Source organism: Canis aureus, chromosome 8 (genome assembly GCF_053574225.1).
Source record: "Canis aureus isolate CA01 chromosome 8, VMU_Caureus_v.1.0, whole genome shotgun sequence".
Taxonomy (NCBI): Eukaryota; Metazoa; Chordata; class Mammalia; order Carnivora; family Canidae; genus Canis; species Canis aureus.
The window spans coordinates 20,459,211-20,481,908 of record NC_135618.1 but is presented as its reverse complement, the minus strand read 5'-3'; the positions used below and the strand labels follow the sequence as shown (position 1 = coordinate 20,481,908).

General features: G+C 39.6%; 2 protein-coding genes and 1 long non-coding RNA gene across 7 annotated transcripts in view; 2 read left to right on the top strand and 1 right to left on the bottom strand.

Moving 5' to 3' along the window:
- The window catches only part of TGFBR3 (transforming growth factor beta receptor 3), a 194,706-nt gene that overhangs the window by 89,337 nt on the left and 82,671 nt on the right, over positions 1-22,698 (top strand). The gene's annotated exons all lie outside the window — the stretch shown is intronic.
- On the bottom strand, positions 7,410-16,148 carry LOC144318444 (uncharacterized). Its single transcript, XM_077905405.1, has 3 exons — positions 15,912-16,148; positions 15,178-15,247; positions 7,410-8,428 (listed from the first exon to the last, which is right to left on the bottom strand). Exons 1-3 carry the CDS (start codon positions 16,131-16,133, stop codon positions 8,292-8,294), a joined length of 429 nt encoding a protein of 142 aa, XP_077761531.1. The 5' UTR covers positions 16,134-16,148; the 3' UTR covers positions 7,410-8,291.
- Positions 15,980-20,770, top strand: LOC144318445 (uncharacterized). The gene is made up of 3 exons (XR_013384347.1): positions 15,980-16,263; positions 17,266-17,473; positions 19,721-20,770. It is a non-coding gene; the product is annotated as an uncharacterized LOC144318445 (long non-coding RNA).

The following is a 22,698-nucleotide window of genomic DNA, read 5'->3' as shown; positions in this document are numbered from 1 at the left end:
GGTGGGGAGACAGTTCAAGGAGTGCAAGACTGTGGCCTTGGGCCACATTCTATCGGCTGCCTGTTTTGTAGGTACATCATTTATGTACTATAAAGCTTTATGTACTTTTCAGCCCTCCAAAAAGAAACTTTGTCCTCATGAGCAGTCACTCCCCATTGCCTGTGGTCCTACCCCCTGCCCTAGATGACCACCAGCTTGCTTTATTTCTTTGTAGATTTGCCTAGTTTGGACATTTTCTGTAGATGGAATCTACTACATATGTGACTTCTATGACTGGTTTCTCTCACTTAATGCATTTGAGACTCATCCATGGTGTAGCCTGTTACTTCATTCCTTTTTATTCCTGAATAGTATTCAATTGCATGGCCATGTGGCTGTATCGTATTTTGCTTATTCGTTCACCAGTCTGATGCCTGTTTTTGTAAACAAAGTTGTTTTTTGTTGTTTTGTTTTTTTAGGTAAATAAAGTTTATTGGACTATAGCCATGTCTATTCATCCTTGCTTATATGTCATCCGTGGCTGCTTTCATACTCTAATGGCAGAGTTGAGTAGTGTGACAAAGCCTGAAAGATTTATGATCTGGCCATTTGCAGAGAGAGCTTGCCAACCACTAGAATAGAGGATGGGGACAGTGGGAAGTGGGGTGGGCTGGGGCTTGAAAGTGGAAGATGAGTGGAAAGGCTGCATGAGTGAAGCCTTTGGACTCACCCTATGGATCTGTGTCTCTCCAACTGTGTGTGTTATGTGAACCCTCTGCTTCAGAATCCTTTAGAGATGCTTAAGTGTGGATTCCCAAGCTTCACGTGTGATCTTTCAGGCGAATCCATTGCTCCACACCTGTTTTCCTAATTCCACCTGAACTCTTAGTCTGTGCTGAACCTTCCGTGATCCTTTACTCTTCTCCCTCTCCTGCTCTTCTAAACGTTGCTCTGAATCCCCTCTTCTCCCCTCGACCCCACTCTGTACCTACTCAGAGTATGGGATTGTGTATTTTCTTATATTATTTGCTGCTGAATCATGGTGTGTTAATCTTGCACACCCAGTTGGTGAGTGTACTCCTTAGGGGCAGGAACCAAGTCTTGAACCTCTTTTTTGCATTTGTGCATATTGGGTTCTTGAATGATACTAAGGATGTTATTTAAAGTATCACTGTAAGCCTTCTTAAGCTACTCTGCTTTTCTTTTTAAAGGTTTATTTATTTGTTTTAGAGAGAGATTGAGGGGGGCAGAGGTGGGGAGAGCAGAAAGAGAATCTCTAGCAGACTTCCTGCTGAGCAAGGAGCCAGACATAGGGCTCCATCCCACAACCCTGATATCAGGACCTGAGCTGAAATCAAGAGTCAGACATAACCGACCCGGCCACCAGGTGCCCCAGGTTCCTCCCCTTTTCCACAGTGTACCTTTATTTGATTTGCATTATATCAGTGGACTTGGTGTTTGTCCTTAGGTCCCTCTTAACCACTGTAGCTAAGCTGATATCCTTCATTTTGTATTACAGCTTTGATTTACTTTACCCAATTAAACCTCATGCTCCTGCAGTTTACTCTAAAGTACCCAGAGCTCAGTGTCAGTCTTTTCCCCAGGTCCATTTCGGGTTTTTTTGCTACATTTTTCTTTACTCTTACATTGTAGTCATCTGCTACTAAACTCATTCCTTTCTACTCTCAGCTGGGTAAAAAGCTATAAATGGTTTTTGACTCCACGCTGCTCCCGTGGGTCACTCATATGATCTGCGCCAGGTTTGAAGTTAGGCCGCTAGGAATGATCTGTCCTCTTGATGCAGGAAGGTGATTCCCAGCCAATTCTTAATATCGCTGGAATTAATTAACCTTAATTCCTCTGGTTGAGAGAGGGCATTTTACTCTACCCTGTATTGTTAAATACCTAATAACTTGATTTTTTTTATTTTGTTTTTTTGCTTAGAGATCACTTAAAATATCCCTGCCTGTATCGTAATTTGTTCCCTGTTTAATGTGGCTTTTTCCTTTGTTTACTCTGGACTCAAGTCTTTGTAGCTTGTTTTCTAAGTCAGCTCAAAAACTGCTGGTCATTGGCTTTGGCAGCCTTTTCAAGCTTTACCCACCAGAACCCTACAGGAAGTTGTGTGTCGGCCAGAAGAGTCTGTTTATTTAGAGCATGGTGTCCAGCAGAAGCAATCCATTTATGAGGGTCTGTTCTTAAAGACGCAGGAGTCTGAATCTGTGTTTGGAAGACCTGTTGCTTTGACTTCCATAGCAAATGTGTGCCCTCTCCTTGCCTTTCCAGACTGCCAGGGCTCCTCAGCTAGACTGGTGGTGATGAATTGAAATTGTCCTTTCTCTGAGCTCTTTGACCTTGTCTGAAATGCTAAAGTATCAATGCCCGGATACTTGATAGCTCTTTTTACCTCCTAAGAATGGGATTGAAAAATATTTTTTGTTAATGAATTGGCTTTTTAAATAAGTTTATTGATCACCATTTTTTAATATATATGTATTTAAGATTCTATTTATTTATTCATGAGAGACGCAGAGACATAGGCAGAGGGAGAAGCAAGGCTCCCTCTGGGGAACCTGATGTGGGACTCCATCCCAGGACCCTGGGATCACAACCTGAGCCAAAGGCAGATGCTCAACCATTGAGCCACCCAGGCACCCTGACCATTTTTTAATATTCTGATAGAATTTTGCTCTGAGTGCCCTCCTGGTTTAGAATGCTAAAACTAAGTTGAAATGGCTGTACTTTGGACTCCTGGGAATGGTTGCTCACCTACAGTCATCTGTATTGTCTGGGTTCTAGTCCAAGACATGCTACAATACTGTTTTATATTAATGGCATTTTTTCATCTAAATTCCAGAGTCCTTTGGCTGAATCTAGAATTTTTACATCCTTTGAGGGAAAGAGGCACATTGCAGGTATGATTTGGCTTCTTCTGAAGATAGAAAGACTAGATTAGATGTTACTGGGTCTGACTATGGGCCAAAGACAGTCATCCATAAGATCTGGAATCACTGCAAGAGCCTAATTCTTGCCCACAGCCCAGGTACCACATTGTGCCCATGAAAACAATTTTTCTTTGTTGATACATGTGTACACTCATATGATTCTTTCTGAATCTGCTATAGCAAGTTGGTGTTGTGGCTGTAGGTTTTATGTGCCTAGCAGTGGGCTTGCCGCAGGGTAGATACTCAATATTTGATTTGATTGGTACTGATTTAAGTTGAAACAGCATTCATTATCTTAAGAGATGAGCTCTTGGCAAGTGTGGCCTCACTCCTAGTGATGTGAGCACATGTGCAGGTGCCTTGGGAGTGAGGGAAAAAGAGATATGGTCCCTGCTGAGGACCAAGACATGCAAGGCGGACAGAAAATGGGATATCACATTTCTTAGCTCTAGCCATGCTTCATAGTGGTGGGTGGTCTTTTAGTGGTCGACATTTGGATCTTTCTGTGAGTGGAGGTTGTATTGGGATTTCTACCTCCAAATAGCTACTCAAGGGCATTGGCTTGCCTGAAGTCTTAAGTAAATTTAACCCTTATTAAGTTAAAAATAATGCACATTCCTCTCCTACTCCTCTCAATTTCTAGTAGAAAGACATGCAGGTACTGTTTTCCTTGGGAATCAGTTTCTGAAGATACAGAGGAAAGCTCAAGTCCAAGGGAGATAAAGGTCCATCTGAACATGCATATGCATGCTTTGGTGTGAGATTTATGGACATTTAGGGTGTCTCCTTTGCTTGGCACTTTGATCTCAAATTTGAGGGCCTTTCAGATTCCAAGGCAATTGAAAACTTTAATTTCTAATAATGAGTCGTGTTTGGGCGTTTTGCCTTCATCATCTGGCCCCCAAGGACTTAAGGGGGCCAATTACTCTCATTTTTAGTCTGAACACCCCCCCACACACACACCAGATTTTTATCTTTTGCTCTTGGCCAGAGGACTCAGCCTGTTCCCCACCAATAGTTCCTCCCGCAGAGCTCTGTACCCTTTAGAGGCTTTAATATTGCCCCTCTGTTGCTCTTTGTATGTTGCAGAGTATGTGTTGCTGTTTCCTGCTTTCATATGAGCTGAAGATACAGCTTTTTTTTCTCCCCTTCTCATAGCTGATTGTTAAGATAGTGAGAATGTAAGTGAAATGGCAGTGCTGCCATTGTGAACAAGTCTTTCACTGAAAAAATCCTTCCGATTTTTTGTTAGGTTTTTAATGGTGTAAATATCTAATTCCCAGTGTTTTAGTTGGAAGCTGTTCAGGTTTCCCAAATCATAAAATCTTTCAAAGTTACTTTTTCTTGATTCCATTCTCCTCCTTTGTGCATTGCAAAAAAAAAAAAAAAAAAAAAAAGAAAGAAAGAAAGAAAAAAAAAACCCAGCCTCTTTTCAAATAGGGAAATGACCTCTGTTTATTAGAGACTAGAGTGATAGGAACCCTTGACTTGCTGTGAGTTTTTCAATGTGTTTTGGAGCTGTGTACTAGGGTAATATTTAATTCTGTTTTTGCCATGTGTTTTTATATACATTTCCTAAACACTTCCCTGGCTCGGTCCTATTACTGTGTGTATGTCCTACATGTGTTTCCTATTTTTTATGACTCATACTTACGGTACTCATAAAGATTTATCCTTTATCTTGGCTCTGAGTAATGAGTCCACTTGCACATTTCCAGCAGAGATGTGGGTTGGGACTTTGGTATTTAATCTTGCAGTGTAGGCCTCTTGAAGGCCTAGTGCAGGAAGCATGACATATTCATCTGAAGGTACTACTCACTTTTCCTCCTCGAGGGCACAGCTCAGTTTTTGTGAATTTATTAATTTGCATTTTCCAAGTTTTTCCTTTCCCTTTGCCCCCTTTAGCCATTCTGCTTACAGTGAGACCACCAGAAGGCGACTAGATGTAAGGCTCTGTTCCTTTTCCCTGCTAGTAACTGTGTTTAAAGAGTTTGGTGGAGGAAGAAATGGAAATAATTAAGCTGAAATGATATCTATATTACATGTGTTAACAAACACCCAGGGGGTCTTCTTGGGTTCAAATAAACATTCAGACCCAAGAGACTATCCCAGGGCACAGGTGGCTTTAGCTTACTTAAAGGGATATAGGATAGAGACCACAGCTTGCAGCAGGGCAGCATGGTGTTCCTCCTTTTTGGATGCCTTGTGGCTGTCCATACATCAGTTCATATAGTCATCCAGAGCTCTCTAGTTGATGGCTGAAATGCCAGGAGAGCTATATGATGGTGTGTGTATGTTGCCCTGGTTTAGAAACTATATAGGAATAGTTTCCATGGTGCTATGAAGGAAATGCTCAATTTATAAGGGAAACCCCCAAATCTCTCTTCCTAGCAGGTATTTTTAAACTTTCCAACCCTAGTATAATTTTCCAGTTAGGGATAATTTTTTACCATTAGGAACTTGCCTTTTATTATAGTTGACATACTATTTTAGATTACTGGCGTTACAGAGTTAGGATAGTTACCAGAAGTCCAAATTCTCATGTGAAGGAGGAATACATTTTGCTAACTCTTTGTCCACACCTGTGATAGACTAAGTAATGGCTCCCAAAGATGTGCCCACATCCCGTTTCCCAAGATGTTACTATATGAAAGTTTTATAGAACAAGTCTTTGCAAATGTGATTAATTGAAGGATGTTGAGGTGAGAAAATTCTTCTGGATTATCCAGGTGGCCTCTAAATGCAATCACATGTGTGCTTGTAAGGTAGAGGCTTGACATTGGAGAGGAGAAGGCCACATGACTGTGGAGGCAGAGATGGGAGCAAAGGGGCCACAAGCCAAGAAATAACAACAGCTGTGAGAGGCCAGGAATGAATTCTCTCCTAGAACCTCTGGAGGAAGCACAGCTCTGCTGACCCCTTGATTTTGGCTCAGTAATCTGATTTGGCTCAGACCAGTTTTGGACGTCTGGCCTCCAGAACTATGAGAGAATAAATTTCTGTTGTTTTAAGCCATCGAGCTTTTAGTAATTTGTTGCAGCAGCCACAAACTGCTGATACTCTCCCTATGTCTCATTAGCTGAGGAGATTCTCTTAAGTTCCATGTAGTTCTCCTGCTCCCATATTGTTCACTGCTTCTGGTTTTCATCTCTGTAAAGGACACTCACTACCAGTCAGTTGCCAAGGCCAAAAACACTGGTATTATCCATGACCTCCTATGTTTTCTTAGATGTCACATCCAATCTTATTTATTCTATCATAAAAATATATTCTGAACCTTGCCTCCACTTGACCCACCTCAACACCCACCACGAACTTCAGTAGCGCCTCCGTCACCTCTTTATTTGAGACACAGTGAACTCAGCCCAGTTCCCTTCAGGGGGCAAGATCTGGAGCTAGAGTGCCTTTGTTGGAAGCTTGGCTCCACTGTTTATGAGCTTTGTGACTCTGCACAGGTTTTAATGATAGCATCTACTTCTTAGACATTATGGCAATAAAATAGTTAAAATGTGACAAGTGCTTTGAACAGTGCTTGGGCTTTAAAAAGCACTCAGTGAGTGTGAGCTGCTATCATTAACTAATAAGATCTATTCTCTTCATAGCCTTTTAAAACTTTAGTGGCAGAACTCACTAGCTGAGCTTCCTGCAGTGGCTTCCCATTGCTTTTAGAATAAAATCCTCAGCCTCCAGCACAGCCTCTCCCACCTTTGCACCAATCTCACTGTACCGCTCTTGTTTGTCCTGATGTCCTCCAGAGGCACAGAGCACACTTCTGTTTCCATCCTCTGCCTGGAGCACTGCTCCCTCCATTCATCCATCCCTACCCAGTCCTTAACCTCTGCAGAGAGGCCTTCATTGACCACCACACTTGAAATAGCCATACTTACCCCTACTATCTCCAAATACGGTTTTATTTTTTAATTTTTTTTTAAAGTTTATATATTTATTCATGAGAGATGCAGAGAGAGAGAGGCAGAGACACAGGCAGAGGGAGAAGCAGGCTTCCTGCAGGGAATCCAATGTGGAACTCTGTCCCAGAACCCCGAGATCATGACCTGAGCCAAAGGCAGACACTCAACCACTGAGCCACCCAGGTGCCCCTGTTTTACCTTTTTTTTTTTTTAAAAGGATTGATTTATTTGTTTATTCACGAGACACACACAGAGGCAGAGACACAGGCAGAGGGAGAAGCAGGCACCATGCAGGGAGCCCGATGTGGGACTCAATCCCGGGTCTCTAGGATCACGCCCTGGGCAGAAGGCAGGTGCTAAACCGCTGAGCCACCCAGGGATCCCCTGTTTTACTTTTTAAAAATAACTGATATCACCTGATAAAATATCACGATATTTATATTTAGATGTGTTTATTGTCTGTCCCCTCCACTAGAATATTTGTGAGATGTTTTATTCTATGCACCAAGATCTCCATTAGAACATACTCAGCATATAGTAAGCACTCAATAAATATATGTGAAATAAATGCTTGAATGAACAAGTGCACATGGGGATTGTAAGTTTTATTAAATAGACTGAGACTTCTTTACTTGGAAATTTTTGGAAATATATTTTCTGGAAAATCGAGTTATTGGTATTAGTAGGTTTGGTCAGTCATAAAGTAATGTTTTCCTAATTCAGGTTTCAAGATGTGGAAACAGAATGCTGAATTGTGAGTGTTAATAGAGAACTTGGTCCTCCATTTGTCAAGGTCTTTTTTGTTTAAACTTGAGCAAATCTGTAGAACTATATGAATCTCTGTTCATTCATTTGTCAATAAAAAGAGGTTGGGAAGATTGAGATCTAAAATTTCTAATATTTCAGGAAGTTTTTTTTAGTTCCTTTTTTTTTTTTTAGTCTACATTGAGAGTTAAGGTTACATTTTTAAATATAGTTAGTCCAGTCCTCCAAATTGAAAAACAGTATAACTTGCATTTAGGACAAGATGTCAATTGAAATGTAGAGTTAAAAGTGTTACTGGAATTGTTAAACTAGAAAATATCTTTAAAGAAACCCTCAACGTCCAGTGGGAACACCTCTAATAACTGAAATGTAAACTAAGAGTATCTGATGTCTTCTTATATGTGTGGGTTTCTTTTTTTCTTTCTTTCTTTCTTTTTAAGAAAACCTGGATTAAGTAGGATTTACAGATCTGGGACAAATCTGGCCTCAAAATACTTGGGAAAATGCTTTTGAATTTTGCTGCCTAGATCTTACTGCCTTGTATAATAGAAATTTCATGATTTTCCAAACAGTTCTGTTTTATCAGGACAGAGTACAAAGAATCTCCCCCTCTCTTTTATTTAATGAAATACTGAAGATTAGAGGAACTAATCATTTCAGTTTGCCTGAGCAAAGGCCCCTCCTCATGTAATTAGACCCAGGCAGCTGAACAGTTATCGACAGCAACCTTCATAGATGGTGTATCAGTGCAAAGCATTGTGGGAGTGAGGAAGGCAGGAGCTCGTGGAGCTCGTGCGTGGATGTGGGGACCAGGGCAAGGAACAACACCTGCAAACAGAAAAGACAGAGACATAGAAACAGATTATTGTCCTAAACACATATGATAAAAACTTAACCAAATAGACCTAATCAAATACAGCTGGGCTGAGATAAACACATAAGTGCTAAGGAATCAGGCATGTTGGAAGGATGTGGGGCTGGGGGGAGGCTTGTTGCTGGAGTAATTGGAGCCAGGTATGTTAGCCTGGCAATGCTTTTTGGAGGTGAGAATTTGGAGAGGTTTGAAATAGGGATGTGGTTTGGCTGAGGGCTAGAGGGAGAATTTTCCACGACTAGGGGGGAGGCTGGTAAATAACATAGAGCCAAGTTGAGGAATCTGAAATACATTGAGGACAGCATGTACCTTGGCAGCTGTGAAAGCTTGTGCCTGATAGCCTTGTCTGTTGATGTTTATGGTGGGAGAATGGGTGTTCAATTGTGTACTCAGGTCTTCAAAGCTAGATAAATTGGTATAATCTTTAACACTGGAAGAGGCAATTTATTTATTTGACAGCACAAGCAGAGGGAGAAGCAGATCCCCTGCTGAACAGGGAGCCGGATGTGGGGCTCGATCCCAGGACCCTGGGATCTTGACCTGAGCCAAAGACAGATGCTTAACTGAGCCACCCAGGTGCCCTGGAAGAGGCAATTTAGATACACCTCTAAAGACAATTGTTTGTCTCCAAACCTCCCTGCCACAGATTGATGAAAACCTCTAGCTTTACCTCCTAATCTGGTGACTGGAGCTGCCTTGGAAGGACTTTGTGGCTTTAGCACTTCCCTGGGTGCCTGTTTCTCTGGCGGCATATTCCAGATGGAAAGACAGGTGACTGAGCTTTTGTTCTAAAATATGGGAACTTAGAGTAGATGAAATGTTGTGATTAGGTATGGAATGAATGTGGTATTCTCAGGACCAGTCTTTGTTAGATTCTGAAGTCCCCAGAATTGGAGTAAAATTTGGAGAGCAAGAGCTTGGCCTGCCCAGGTTAGCCTTGCGTGAGCAGGAAGGGTAAAGAAACCTGTGAAGATGGTTGAAATTGTGCTTCCTGAGCTCTGTCTTTTGGGCCTAGTCCTTAATGAGACCTAAGTCTCAAAGGTTGGAAAGGTTGGGAAATGGCACAAGAACTTTTAGTTCTTTATTAGGAGGCCAGGTGGCTGAGGGTCAGGTAAGTAGGTGTCATTGGTTTGTCATCCTGCTTCAAAATCCAAGGACCTAGAGGCAGGAGGTGACGGTACCACTCTGATCAGGGCCAAAGCCAAACACCAGTGAGCTGCTTCCTCAGAGGATTATGGAAACTGGCATTTTGGTCAGTCTTCTCAACACCTCCACAAGGGACTTGTTTAGAACTAACAGGCATGGAAATTGAGGCTGTGAGAGGTTAAATACTCTGCCTTGGGTTGGGAGCTACGAAGTATTTGGCAAATCTGCAGGACATACTTCCTATAGATGGGGTCGATGTGCAGTGAGTAGCTGTGGGCAAGGCCGGTTTTCCCAAGGCTTAGACATTGATTCAGTCATTAAATCAATATTTATTAAACACCTGTTACTGTCAGGCACAGTGCCAGGCGTCGGTAGTCCTGACACTCCTAATCTTGAGAATTTGCCAAAGGTAGCAAAGATAGAGTGGATAGTGAGTTCTCCCCCTGCTCTTGCTCCTGTTAGATGATCTCAGCCTCTTTGCCCTCCTTAACCATGGGCTTAAGTGTCGCTCCTGGTGTTGTTTGTTGACTCAGTCAGATTGGAGGTGAATCTTTGAACTACAATGAAATAGCCATCTGGCAAGTATTACATATAAATAGCTGGGTTGTCATGTATAGGTTAAGAGCTTAGAGAGAGGGGCAGGTTGGGGCGTCCTGTTACTAACGATAGTTCTGTTCTATACAAACAACTCTCTCTACTGGATTATCTGTGCCAAAATATTACCAAATAGCTTGGAAACAGGTTAGTGTTTTGCCCTTTAGGGATAAAAAGACCACGGAGTTGAATTTGGAAAGGAATCTTGGAAAATGTTTCAATAAAACAATATATCATTCACATGCCCAAAAATTCAGCACTGCAGGGCTCCTGCTGGCACAATCAGGTGAACTTTGAGATATATTATGACTTGATCTTGAATTCTTGCATATTTCAAGTAGGCTGAAAGCTATTTTTATTTATTTTTTATTGGCAATGACCTTTTATCAGAAATACGTAGCAGATATGCTTTAGATAGAGGCCAGTAGGCTTTCTGGTAACTTTCTGTATCTACAGCAGCCCTCTTTTTCCTTCAATTTTATATAAAAACATATATATATATATATACACACACACACACGTATATATTTAAAATACATATATATGCTTAAAGACATACATATATTATTACTCCCGGTAATATTAACAGCTCAGAGTTATATACATATATACATACATATATACACATATATACGTATGTATATGTTTCTATGTAAAAATATAAATGGAGGGATTTCTCAGCATCATGTTGTGGAGTCTACCCATATGTTGGTTCATCTTGCCTTTTGTCTTTCATACATTGATTCATTTATTCATTCTAAAAATGTCTGAGTGTTTACCTTGCACAAGCATGGAGATACAGTGGTAAATGAGGCAAAGTTTCAGCCTTCAGTGCTTATGTGGGTTTGAACACCGGGTACCCATTCAAGTGGTAAGAAGGCGTTGTTAGGGTGTTTAGGAAAGGCTTCTTTGAGGTGTACTGGAACAGAGACCTTAATGATGGAAAGGAGCCCTGCACAGATCCAAGGGACTGCTAATGTCAAGACCCTCAGCTTGGAAGGAGCCTATTGGAGGTAAGAAGGCTGGGGTAGCTGGAGTAGAGTGTTCAAGGAGGAAAGCCATAGGAGATAGGATTAGTTAAGGGTCAGATCATGTGGTGCTTTGCAGAGGGTGAAGTTGTTTCTTTGGCATTTCTTATGTTTCTGTGTTCTTGTCTAATGGTTAAAAAGGCTGGCCCTGAATTCTGAAGGCTTGGGGAGCCCTTCTTTTCCAATAGCAGAGACCGGGTTCTATATGGAGCGATGTAGACTGTTCCATTAGCAGGATAAGTAGAAGCTAGGTTACTGGAATGATTATTTGGGTAAGAGTCCCAATGATGCCATAACCAGCTGTGGAACTTGGGCATGCCATTACCTCTTTGGCCTTCAGTTTCCTTATATACAACAAATACTTAGAGTAGAATATCTCTAAAATCTCTTCTACCACTAAAAATCAGTGGTTTTATTATACACAAATTTCATTTTGTGTTTTATCTCCTTGCTCCTTTCAGGATTTTATCAGTGCTGCTTGCAGTAACTAAGTCCACTGGTTCTAGTTTTAGCCCTTTCCCTATTCTTTTGCTTTTGGAATAGCCGGTAAAGTATTTGGGGGGAAAATGGCAGGAAGAAGTTTAAAAAGTGGAAGAAAAATGAGAGCACTTCATAACTTTGCACCTTGGATCCAGAGCTGGCCAGTGTGCCTAATAATGACCATTTAGCACTTTGCCCATTGGCCCAAAAGAACTCCCAGTCACTAAATGAGTCAATTTTAATGACTGAGACTTGTTTTTAGCCTAATGATTTATGCTTTAACCAAGAGCAGCCATTGGCTTTATTAAGGAGGATTATTCCAACAAAACTGTTTTTAGAACATGACAATGTAATAATGTTATTTGCATTGACTCTTTTGTTTTAAAATCATGTTTTTATTTCTTAGAAGTTCTGTATTTCAATAGAAAATAGAAAAATCTGCCAGTCTTCCTGAAATGCAGTATAAATCATGAAGCTCTCTCATTGAAAAGTATGTCTAGAAGAAATGAACAAAACCAGATAAATTAACTTGTCTTAAGACTATTATCTTGTCAACACTACCTATTTTGGTAGGCCACTATAGCTCTTGATTTGCCCTTAGAATTAGCTTTGAGTATGTCATGATTTGTTTTGCTTCTGCCTGACATAAAGGACTGCAGGACACACACTGGCCCAGAGTTAAGTTAAAAAAGGAAAAAAAAGGAAAAAAAAAAGGAAAGAAATTCTCTAAAGCGTGTTCATACTGGTCTGAAAAGTTCAATAAATTCATTTTGGAATATTTTCAGTTCTTGAAAGAAGAAACGTCTTCTCTTTTATTCTTTTGTATTCACGTTGACAGATTAAACTAAACTTTGGTCAATCTTTTAATTGAGTACACAAATCATTTAGTGTGACCTGGCATTTCTGAGTGAATGATTCAGTCACATTAGGCTAATTTTTCTTCTCAACTGTATCTATTCTAGGGATCTGTCTTAAAGACTGTTACTGTCTGTTGTTCAAATAACTATAGGCTTTGGTCTAGCCTCTCCATTTATGGTGAAACTGAATCCCAAAATAAGATACTTCAGCATCACTCCCTGCCCCCCGCCCCTAAATGAATGATATATCCAGAGCCTCACACTTAATAAAAGATTGAGAAGCATTAGTGTTTGTGGTTTATAGTAAAAGTTACTTTTCTCCATTTCTCAGGCAAGGATAATTATTACTTCTCCTTGATGGCAAACAATAAATCATGTCTGTAAATCAGACAGTCCTGTTTTCGTCCCAAAATTGCTTACCAGCAGTTTGCTTGCTTCCTTTTTCTTTTAAAGATTTTATTTATTTATTCATCAGAGAGAAAGATAGAGAGGTGGAGACACAGGCAGAGGGAGAAGCAAGCTCCATGCAGGGATCGATGTGGGACTTGATCCCAGGTCTCCAGGATCATGCCCTGGGCTGAAGATGGTGCTAAACCGCTGAGCCACCCAGGCCGCCCAACTTACTTCCTTTTTCAAAAAGAAGACCCTAGAGGTTATGACCCAAAAATTGTTTTAGTGTGTACTGGAAACTTATTGTTCGTGACAAGACTTAGGCTGGCATCTCAAGAAGACATTCCTAGGGTGGAGAATGTCAGAGTTGTTTTCCTGTAGGGATGGTAAAGGAGAGAGAGAAGACTGGCAGAATTATTTCATGTGCTGTAGAAAACTAAGGGTTGGAGGTAAGGATTTTTGCCTATAACCAGGACCAGAATTTCCAGGCCCTATGAGTTGTTCCTTGTAAAAGTGCTCAAGGGAAGTCACTCAAAGTAGTTTTCTGATTCATTGATTATTTATGGTTAAAGTATACCCCAAACTCAACATGTGTTCATTATTGAGGGCCTGTGAACTGGGAAATATCCCAGAGGACAAATTCTTTACATCTGGGAACATTGGGTTTGAGGACTAAAGTTTATTTCCTTACCTTGTGAGATATTCCTTGGTAATTCAGTAACCATACCATATAAAACTTGGAATGGGATCCAAGATGGGATTTTTTAAGCTCTAATATACATATACATATGTATGTACCTATACATATACATACACACACACACACTTTGGGCATATAAGTGAGGCAATTGAAGTGGATTTAATAAATTAATGCATTAATGTGATTTAAGTGATAACTTGATATGCCAGAAATTGATGTGCCCATTATTTATCAGGAGGCAAGCCATGGTCACATCTCAGTGAATTATATTACACGCTATTCTTTCAATTGCCTTCACTGATTAGTTAAGCTTGGCTTTCATGGCCCATTGATATCTGGCCCTGGTCTACTTTTCCCAATTTTATTTCTTTGTATTCTTTTGTACATTTCCTCAGCTCCATCTGAATTAAATGGTCCCCACACCTCTGCATGTTCCCTCCCCTGCCTTGACATTTCTCTTGAGGCTCTCCCTGCTCTTGCCACCTGCTTTCTGCCTGTTCCCCTACTTGTCCTCAGAGCCCAGTGGAAGTGCCCCCTTTTATCCTCCCACAGACATCTGGAGATGATCTTTTTGTACCTGTTAAGCTGTGAACTTCTTAAGGACAAATTTTGTACCTAGTTTGCATCTGAAGACCTTTCATTACCTAGTGGCCCAAATAAACATTTATGTGTTCTGTTTTCACAGTTTTTGCACTGTCAATATACTACCTGTATTACTATTTATCTAATTATTTTTCTTTAAATCTAAAAAAAACCAAACCAAACAAAACAAAACAAAAAAAAACCCAACTGGTTTTACCCTAACATCCTTAACATGAAATAATGTTTTTAATGCCCATAAACATGAACACATAAACTATAGGTAAAAATTTCTGATTTTTAAACCTTTCTTAAGTATCCCCATGCTTTGGGAATGATCAGTTTACCAAAGTGCCTTACACATACTGGCCATTTAGTATCTGCCAAATGAATAAATGATTGTACAAAACCTGAAATAACATTTTCTCCCTGTTAGCTTAGTAGCTTTCATGGCCATTAGCCTGGAGATAAAACAAGGAGAAACTAGAAAAGACATAGTAGGAGTGGAGCCATTCATTCCTGTCTGTGAAGCAATTAGTGTTAGACATTACTAATTACTTCCTTATGTATTGCAAACTGCTGGGCCAGTGGGGCCTGTCAGACAATAAGTTCTATAGATAGCTGATTCCCTACTGATTGATCGAGCCTCTTGCTGAAACCCCAGAAATTGTACAAGTGGAGCCCCTCTCCCCAACAGGTTCAGGAAGCAACAGTATACATGGGGTGCACTTAGAGAAGAGGAATGTGATAAGTGTGTGGACATATCACATTGTTCTAATCAAATCTCTAAATGTTCTGTTCTGGGTAATTTGAATTACAAATTTCTCCCTACCATTTTTTTTTAATACATTGTGTACTGCCAATATAATTGAGGTTCTGAGGATTTTTTCTATAATTTCTGTATAATAGGAATTGTATGTTTTTCTTACCTTTTGAGGATGTTGTAAGGCTACTCACATGTACCACTTGGAGCTCCTTAAAATATTCTGTGTATTCAAGCTAAAATAACATAGTTAATTATAATTGTATTACTAAAACTTGAAGCCTTTTACAAATTCATGAAGAAATTTGTTTCTAAGTTGCTGTATTTTGTAGTTGGTGCTTCTATATAGTATAGAAATAATATATAATTCCTTAATTGTTATTTAAACTGTGGCATAGGTTGATAGATTAGAGACCCTAGAACAGATTGTTTTCTCGTTTAGTTTTAAATGAGGTTAGATGATTTTTCCCCCTAAATTTATAGGAATTAGTCTATGTAAGGTCAGTATGGCTTAAAGTCTATTTAAGATTTTCATCAGAAAAATCACCTCTCTCTCTCTCTTTTTAAATCCAGGGTTGGGATCAACAGCTGTTCTAGCATGGTCAGGGTAACTTGATATAATGGTATACATTTTTACCCTGGTTTGCTCTTAGAGCAGATTTGAAATGGTTGTTTTGGAAAATATGCTATGACTTTATCTCTAGACCTTCGCACCGGAGCAGTTAGTTCAGCCCAGCAAATCCCTGGCACTTGATGTGCATCTTTCATAACAGAACTTTGATGCTGTGACTTGATGCCTTGAAATCAGCACAACAAAATGGTGCTTGAAGAGCAGTGTTTACTTTGATCATTTTTCAACTTCTGTGCCCTAGCCTTTTCACGGAGTACAAATTGCTTTACCAGAGTTATGAGGCTGAAGCCCACGGACTGTTTTTGTAGTCTGGTTGCTGTGGTGATTCTTAGCCTTCCATGAAACTCCATCTCCAGGGAAACAGAAACCTTTGCAGCTGTCTCAACCTTTTTGGTGCTGTATCTGGTAGAGGTCTTCACCAAGCTTGTAGCAAGCCAGAGAGTGGTCGATAGACAAATACGTGGAAACAGGGCATCGCATTCAGGACACATTGTATTATTTCCGACAAACAACTCTCTTATCCTTCTCACGAATCATAGGGGACTTTGAAGTATCTCCAAGTCTGACTAAAGCCAGAGTTCAGTGAGCCATGGAGATGTGTTGGTCATGATAATGATATGAGTAAGAACTTTGGGAGAATGGCTGATGACATTTATAATGTTGCCATGTGGGGAAGAAAGAGTGGTAGCAGAGGGGAAGCTTAATGGGACTTGTGTGTGCCCAGAGAGAAGTTGGTTTAGGAAGAGGGTTCAGGCTCAGTCCAGGGATGCCAGCAGTTTGATGTTTGCAGGATGTGAGGAAGGCAATTTTGACCATAAGTCACAGTAAGGGACAATATAGATAAGACTTTCCTTCCATAGGAACTAAGGGAATGGAAAAAAATAACCATGGTTTTATAGCATAGAAGTAACACTTAAAAGAGCGCTTACTGTATGCCAGTCATTTTTAAGTGCTTTCCACATATGACGTGTTTAATCCTTTGACATCTGTTGGAATAGGCATTAAGTATTATCCCCATGTTACAGTTGATGAAACTGATGCCCATGGAGTCTTAACATGTTCAAGGTCCCAAGCTTGTAAGTGGAGAACTGAGGTTCCAAATGACTCTGAGTCACTGCTATTAGCCACTAGGTCAAACAGCCTGTAATTTAGAAAAGAAAGCAGAGTGACCCAAAGGATCGGGTTTCAGGGGACACTGGCCAACTTGGAAGAAAACGTAGATCTTGGAAGAGATTAAATTATGCTTTGAAATGTGTTTATTGATTTGTTCATTCATCCGTTGATCATTAAATACTTATGTAGGACCTACTAAGAACCAGGTATTAGACTATGAGATAATGAAAAGACAAGTCTCAACCCTTCCTCTTAGTTTATGTGTACAAGGTTGATTTAATACAAGGCAGCAGGTGCTAGGTACTGTAACAGAAACTTCGATTGGACATAGGTCAGAAGCATTCACTGGGAAGAGCTTCCTTCTTCCTTCTGGGGGCATGATGACAAGAAGACTTCTTAAAAGGCATGGTAGTTTTTCTGTGAGGTGAACAAAATTGATCCCCTGTGAAAATACGACAATGTAATTAAAATTAAGTATGTTAATACACACCCTTGCCTCTTTCTAAACAGAATTGAGATGTCTTATTTGCTGAGTTTGCATATAGCTTGTCCTTGAGAATTTCCAGACCAGCAGTAGAGTAGTATGCCCACTTTATCAACAACTCTGGTGGGAATTGGGTCCAGAGTAACAAATGGAGAGCACTTCACAAGAAGGAAAACAGTTGGAGAAGACTGAGGGAATCCATCTTTATAGGAGAACCTTCCTATGATGCCTCAGGTGATGACTGTGCCCACAGTTTGTAACATCTGTTGAGGGCCTTTCTGTAGCTCATAACTAAATTTTTAACCATGCACAAACATACTATCAGTGCTTTATATGTTTTAACTTATTTCTTTTAAAAATTCTAAAAGGTAGATACTGTTACCCTTATGTTTAGATAAACAAGGTCACACACGTAAGAAATGGAGCTGGGATTCAACATAGGGAATTGGCTGCAAGCATCCATGCTCTCAATTATTATGCTTTGCTGATTAGTCATATTTCACTTTATGGATCCCATTTTAAGCCATAAAGTGATTAATCAAAAAGCAGTCTTTTAGATGGTGGGACCTTCTTTAGAATAGCTTGAGGCCAACAGAAGATTTCCCCCTCCCCATGAAATATCTGGGCATTCACTGTCCTAAGAGGGACAATATCCATTTTACACATCATCCATATTTTATTTCTCAGTACTGCTGGGAACCGTCTATGGTGAGTGGAAAATTAATAGAAGAAGAAACACAAATTATATAGTTTTGCTACTTGTTAACCCTGGTTAAAATGTTTGTTTGCTTAAGGATGTGGTATCTGATGATGACTTTATCAGGTTTCTCTCTTCTAGAAACAAGGATATTTTAGAATATTATCCATGTGTAACGGTCTGAAAAATGTGAGTTTTCATTGTCTTTCTTTTAGAGAATAATAAAATTTTCCTCACATTCAGAGTTAACAGTAAATTATATTTATAACAAACACAAATTATCTAACTTCAGCAATTCTTTGTGATTGCTCTGATCTCTTCTAAAGCTAGCGGAGATTTATTTGAATATTTTCTAAAGAATAATGGCTTTTTCAAAACTAGGTCTAATATTAGAGTCCGGGCTCCTAAGTAAGAGACAACAGGCTTCCACGGGCTCACCTATACCGTGACACAGATGTGACCTGCACCTACCACAGTAGTATTGTGAGCTCTATGAGATACTGAACCATACTCACTTTCCTGACAGATTTGCTCTCTCCTGCTGTCATTTTCTTTTGCATTACTGTTGACACTCTAGAGGACTTTGTTGTCTATTAAATGTATGGATTTTTATTTTTTATTTTTAAGATTTTATTTATTTATTCATGAGAGAGAGAGAGAGAGAGAGAGAGAGAGAGAGGCAGAGACACAGGCAGAGGGAGAAGCAGGCTCCATGCAGGGAGCCTGACGTGGGACTTGATCCCGGGTCTCCAGGATCACTCCCTGGGCTGAAGGCGGTGCTAAACCGCCTGAGTCACTCTGGCTGCCCAACGTATGGATTTTTAAAAACAAATTTAACAGACTTCTTTAGAGAAGAAATGAAATAGGACATGGATAAAGTGATTCTGAAAGTCTTAGGAAAAGTCTTCACTAAGGAAATCACAAAATCTAGACTCTAGGGTCAGAAGGGGTCTTAGTGCTCATCCAGTCTAGCTTATATGTGGTTTGTGGGTTTTGTGTCTAAAATATCTCTAACAAGTGGTCATGCAACCAGTCCAAGTAGTTCAGATAGTTGGAAAGGAGTGGGAGAAACCAGAAAATTCATCATGTTGACAGGCTTTGCCTGTTTCTTACACAGAGGATTGGGTTCAATTTGTCCTGCTTGCTTGTTGCCTCTCCTGACCCTTGACATCCTCTGCTGTCCCCACACAACCTGGACATATCTCAGTCTTGGTATTATATTACAATCCTCTCGCCATCTGTCTGTCTTTGCTTTGGACTCTAAGCAAATTGGTTAAAGATAGGTTGCGTCTTACTCATCTTTCCTTTGTCAATGTTAATAGAAATAATTGTCCTGGTGCCCAGCTCATCATGGGTACCTAACTAATGCAATTTAATTAAATGGAAAAAGAAGTATGTAGAAACCATGTTCCCATTTGAAGCTAACTTAGTGTGTGACTTAGCTTTGACTGTCTTACATGAAGTCCTGAGGATTGATGGGACTTTTCAGCCCTTCTAAGATAAACTGAATTCCTTGTATTATCACATGAAGGTCTTTCAGGTGGGATTTGAAACTCAAGAGTTGGTCTGGTCCAAACCATGTGGAAGATCAAATCACATTTTTTTTGGTGTGTGATAAAAAACATAGGATTTACCATTTTAGCCATTTTAAAGTGTATAGTACAGTAGCATTTGCATATTTACAATGTAGTACAACCATCACCACTATCTCATCCCAGAATGTTTTCTTCACCTTAAAAATACCCTATCAATTAGCAATCACTTTTTTTCTCTCCTACCCCTAGGTAGTGGAGATGACTAATGTGTTTTGTCTCCAGATTTGCCTGCTTCGGACCTTTCATATAAATGTAATCATACAACATGTAATGCTTTGTGTCTGGCCTTTTCACTTCACACTATGCTTTCAAGGTTCATCCATGTTATACAATGTGTCAGTACTTTATTCTTTTTATGCTAAATAATATTTCACTGTATGGGTATGTCACATTTGCTTATTTCAAATAATTTTTATGGCTGTAAAAATGGAATACACAATATTCCATTGTGTGTATGTGTGTGTGTCACATCATTAGCTGTAAAAAAGGATGAGGTTTTGCCATTTTGACAACATGGATGGATCTAGAGGGTGTTTTGCTAACTGAAATAAGTCAAACAAAAAGATACCATATGATTTCACTCCTGTGACATTTAAAAGCAAAACAAATAAACAAAAAGAAGAATCAGACCTATAAAATACAGAGAACAAACTGAGGGTTGCCAGGAGGAGTGGAGTGGATGGGAACTGGGAGGATAGGCAAAATGGGTGAAGGGGAGTGGGAGATACAGGTTTCCATTTATGGAATAAATAAATGGAATAAATAAATCATGGAGATAAAAGGTACAGTATAGGAAATACAGTCAATAGTATTGTCTGGTGAGAGATGGTTGATAACTATACTTGCCGTAAGCATAGTATAACTAATAGTGTTGTTGAATCCCTGTTTTGTACACCTGAAACCAATGTAACATTGTGTGTCAGGTATAATAAACTTTTTAAATTACCTTTTTATAGAGCAATTTGTCATTATGATGAGTCAGATTTCTTATTTCTCCCCAAACATCACGAATGGCAAGAATCTTAATTATTTCCACAATATCCTGGTAATTTTGGAGTATTTAAATTTATGATCCATTCCTGAAATATTTTGTAATGCACCCTCCCTCCCCACATTCTACTTTTCCCATTTTGGCTCTACTTATTGCTTATTAGAGGATGAATCAGAGCTAGAATGGTGAACTGATAGTTTTCCTGAAAATGAAAAGTAGAATGCTAGCAGCTCTTGACTTAATAGGCATTTGGGACTTAACTGAGTAATGAAGCAGAGCTTAAGCTGTTTGATCTTGGTATCTATTTGGACCATCCAGACTTTGGTCAGTCCTGGAAAATTTCTTTAGAGATGTATTATGAAAGAGTAGCTTGTACCTTCTCCATTTACAGGAGAAACTAAGCCATTGTAATATTTTCAAACTCTCTTTAAATACAGGTGCTCTAGCTCTGCCTTACATACTTAGTATCCTGAGTAAAGTTCACAGAGTAGAACCTTTTTTTCCTTTTAAGTATAAGAAGTGAGATTATATGTAAAAAGTTTAGACATCGTTACTGTTTCCCAATGTTAAGGCAGCACCTTGTATTTCCCCAATGTCAAATAGGGGAAATAATTTTATTCACTTGGAAATGAAATGTTGTTATCTCTTTTTCTTTTTCCCTATACATTCACTAATTCCCAGTAATATAAATTGATTTATCAGGGCTTAAATTTGCTGACTACACATAAAGTCTTGACAGGATTACAGTATCTTCATTATTGGGAAAAGAATGACTGGATAGTATTAACTTTATACCTTGGAAAACGAATGGTTTGTATTAGAATTTGCTCTTGTTTCATTCTGAGATAAAATCCATTCCTTGTTTCTGCCGTGACACTCACTGTTGATTTACCTGTAAATAAATGTCAACAGGACCACTCTTGATCCAAATAGGAAACATTGTTCAGACTTCTTGTATCTTAGATCTTTTCCTTTATTCTTTTAGTTATTTTCCTTTAGGTTATTAATAAGTGCTGAAAGCCTTTTTATTTTTAAGATCTTTAAAAAAAAAATTTATTCAGAGACAGAGAGAGAGAGAGAGAGAGAGAGAGAGAGAGAGGCAGAGAACACAGGCAGTGAGAGAAGCAGGCTCCATGCAGGGAGCCTGACGGTGGGACTCGATCCCGGATCTCCAGGATCACACCCTGGGCCAAAGGCAGGTGTTAAACCGCTGAGCCACCGGGGGATCCTCTGAAAGCCTTTTTTAAAGATATAGAGAAACTTTAATGAATTTGTAACCAAGTATCCTGCTGTTTACTGTAGCTTAGTCCTTTCCAGTTAGAACAAATGTATTGAACTATTTTTAATACTGTCTCTGGATGCCTGGGTGGCTCAGCAGTTGAGCGTCTGCCTTTGGCTCACTTCGTGATCTGGGGATCCTGGGATCGATCCCTGCAGGGAGCCTGCTTGTCTCTCTGCCTGTGTCTCTGCCTCTCTCTCTGGGCCTCTCATGAATAAATAAATAAAATCTTAAAAAAATACTGTCTCAAGAAAATAGGAAATTTAAACTTTTCAGTACTGACTTTAGGAAGATATTCCATCTTAGACACTTATCAACTATAAGGTGCCAAATTCTGTAGGCATATTTTGGCAACTTTCTGTTGTACTTAGGCAGAAGTACTAGACTGTAATGTAAATACTGCAAACTGCATTTGCTCTATTGGCAATTAAGCTGTCCTGACACAGTTCATTGCCTAAATTAAAAGCATTTAAAATTCCATGCCCCTGAAAGATAGTGGAACATTCAATCAAAGAAAATGATGTTTTGTTTTGTTTTGTTTTTCAGGAAAAATACTCCTAAAACACAGAATGATAACATGTTCTCCCCACTTTGGCTTCTGGGTTATTTCTCCCTTTCTCAAGATAAGCCATGTAACATTGAAACTAAAGTTCCTTTAAAAACATTTCTACTTAAAATCATAACCTGGCTGGATGAGACCAGAATACCCTTAGGGGGCCAGTACTGTGAACTTCAGGAGTTGTTTTTGTTAGAACTTTCAAAGGAAACCAGACTTCACAAAATTCCCAAGGTTTTTCCACCCTGACCAGAACTTAGTTTCCTGAGAGAGTACTTTGGTTTAATCCACATATCAACCGGGAGCCCCTGGAGTTGAAGGAATGATTGGTCCCATCTTTG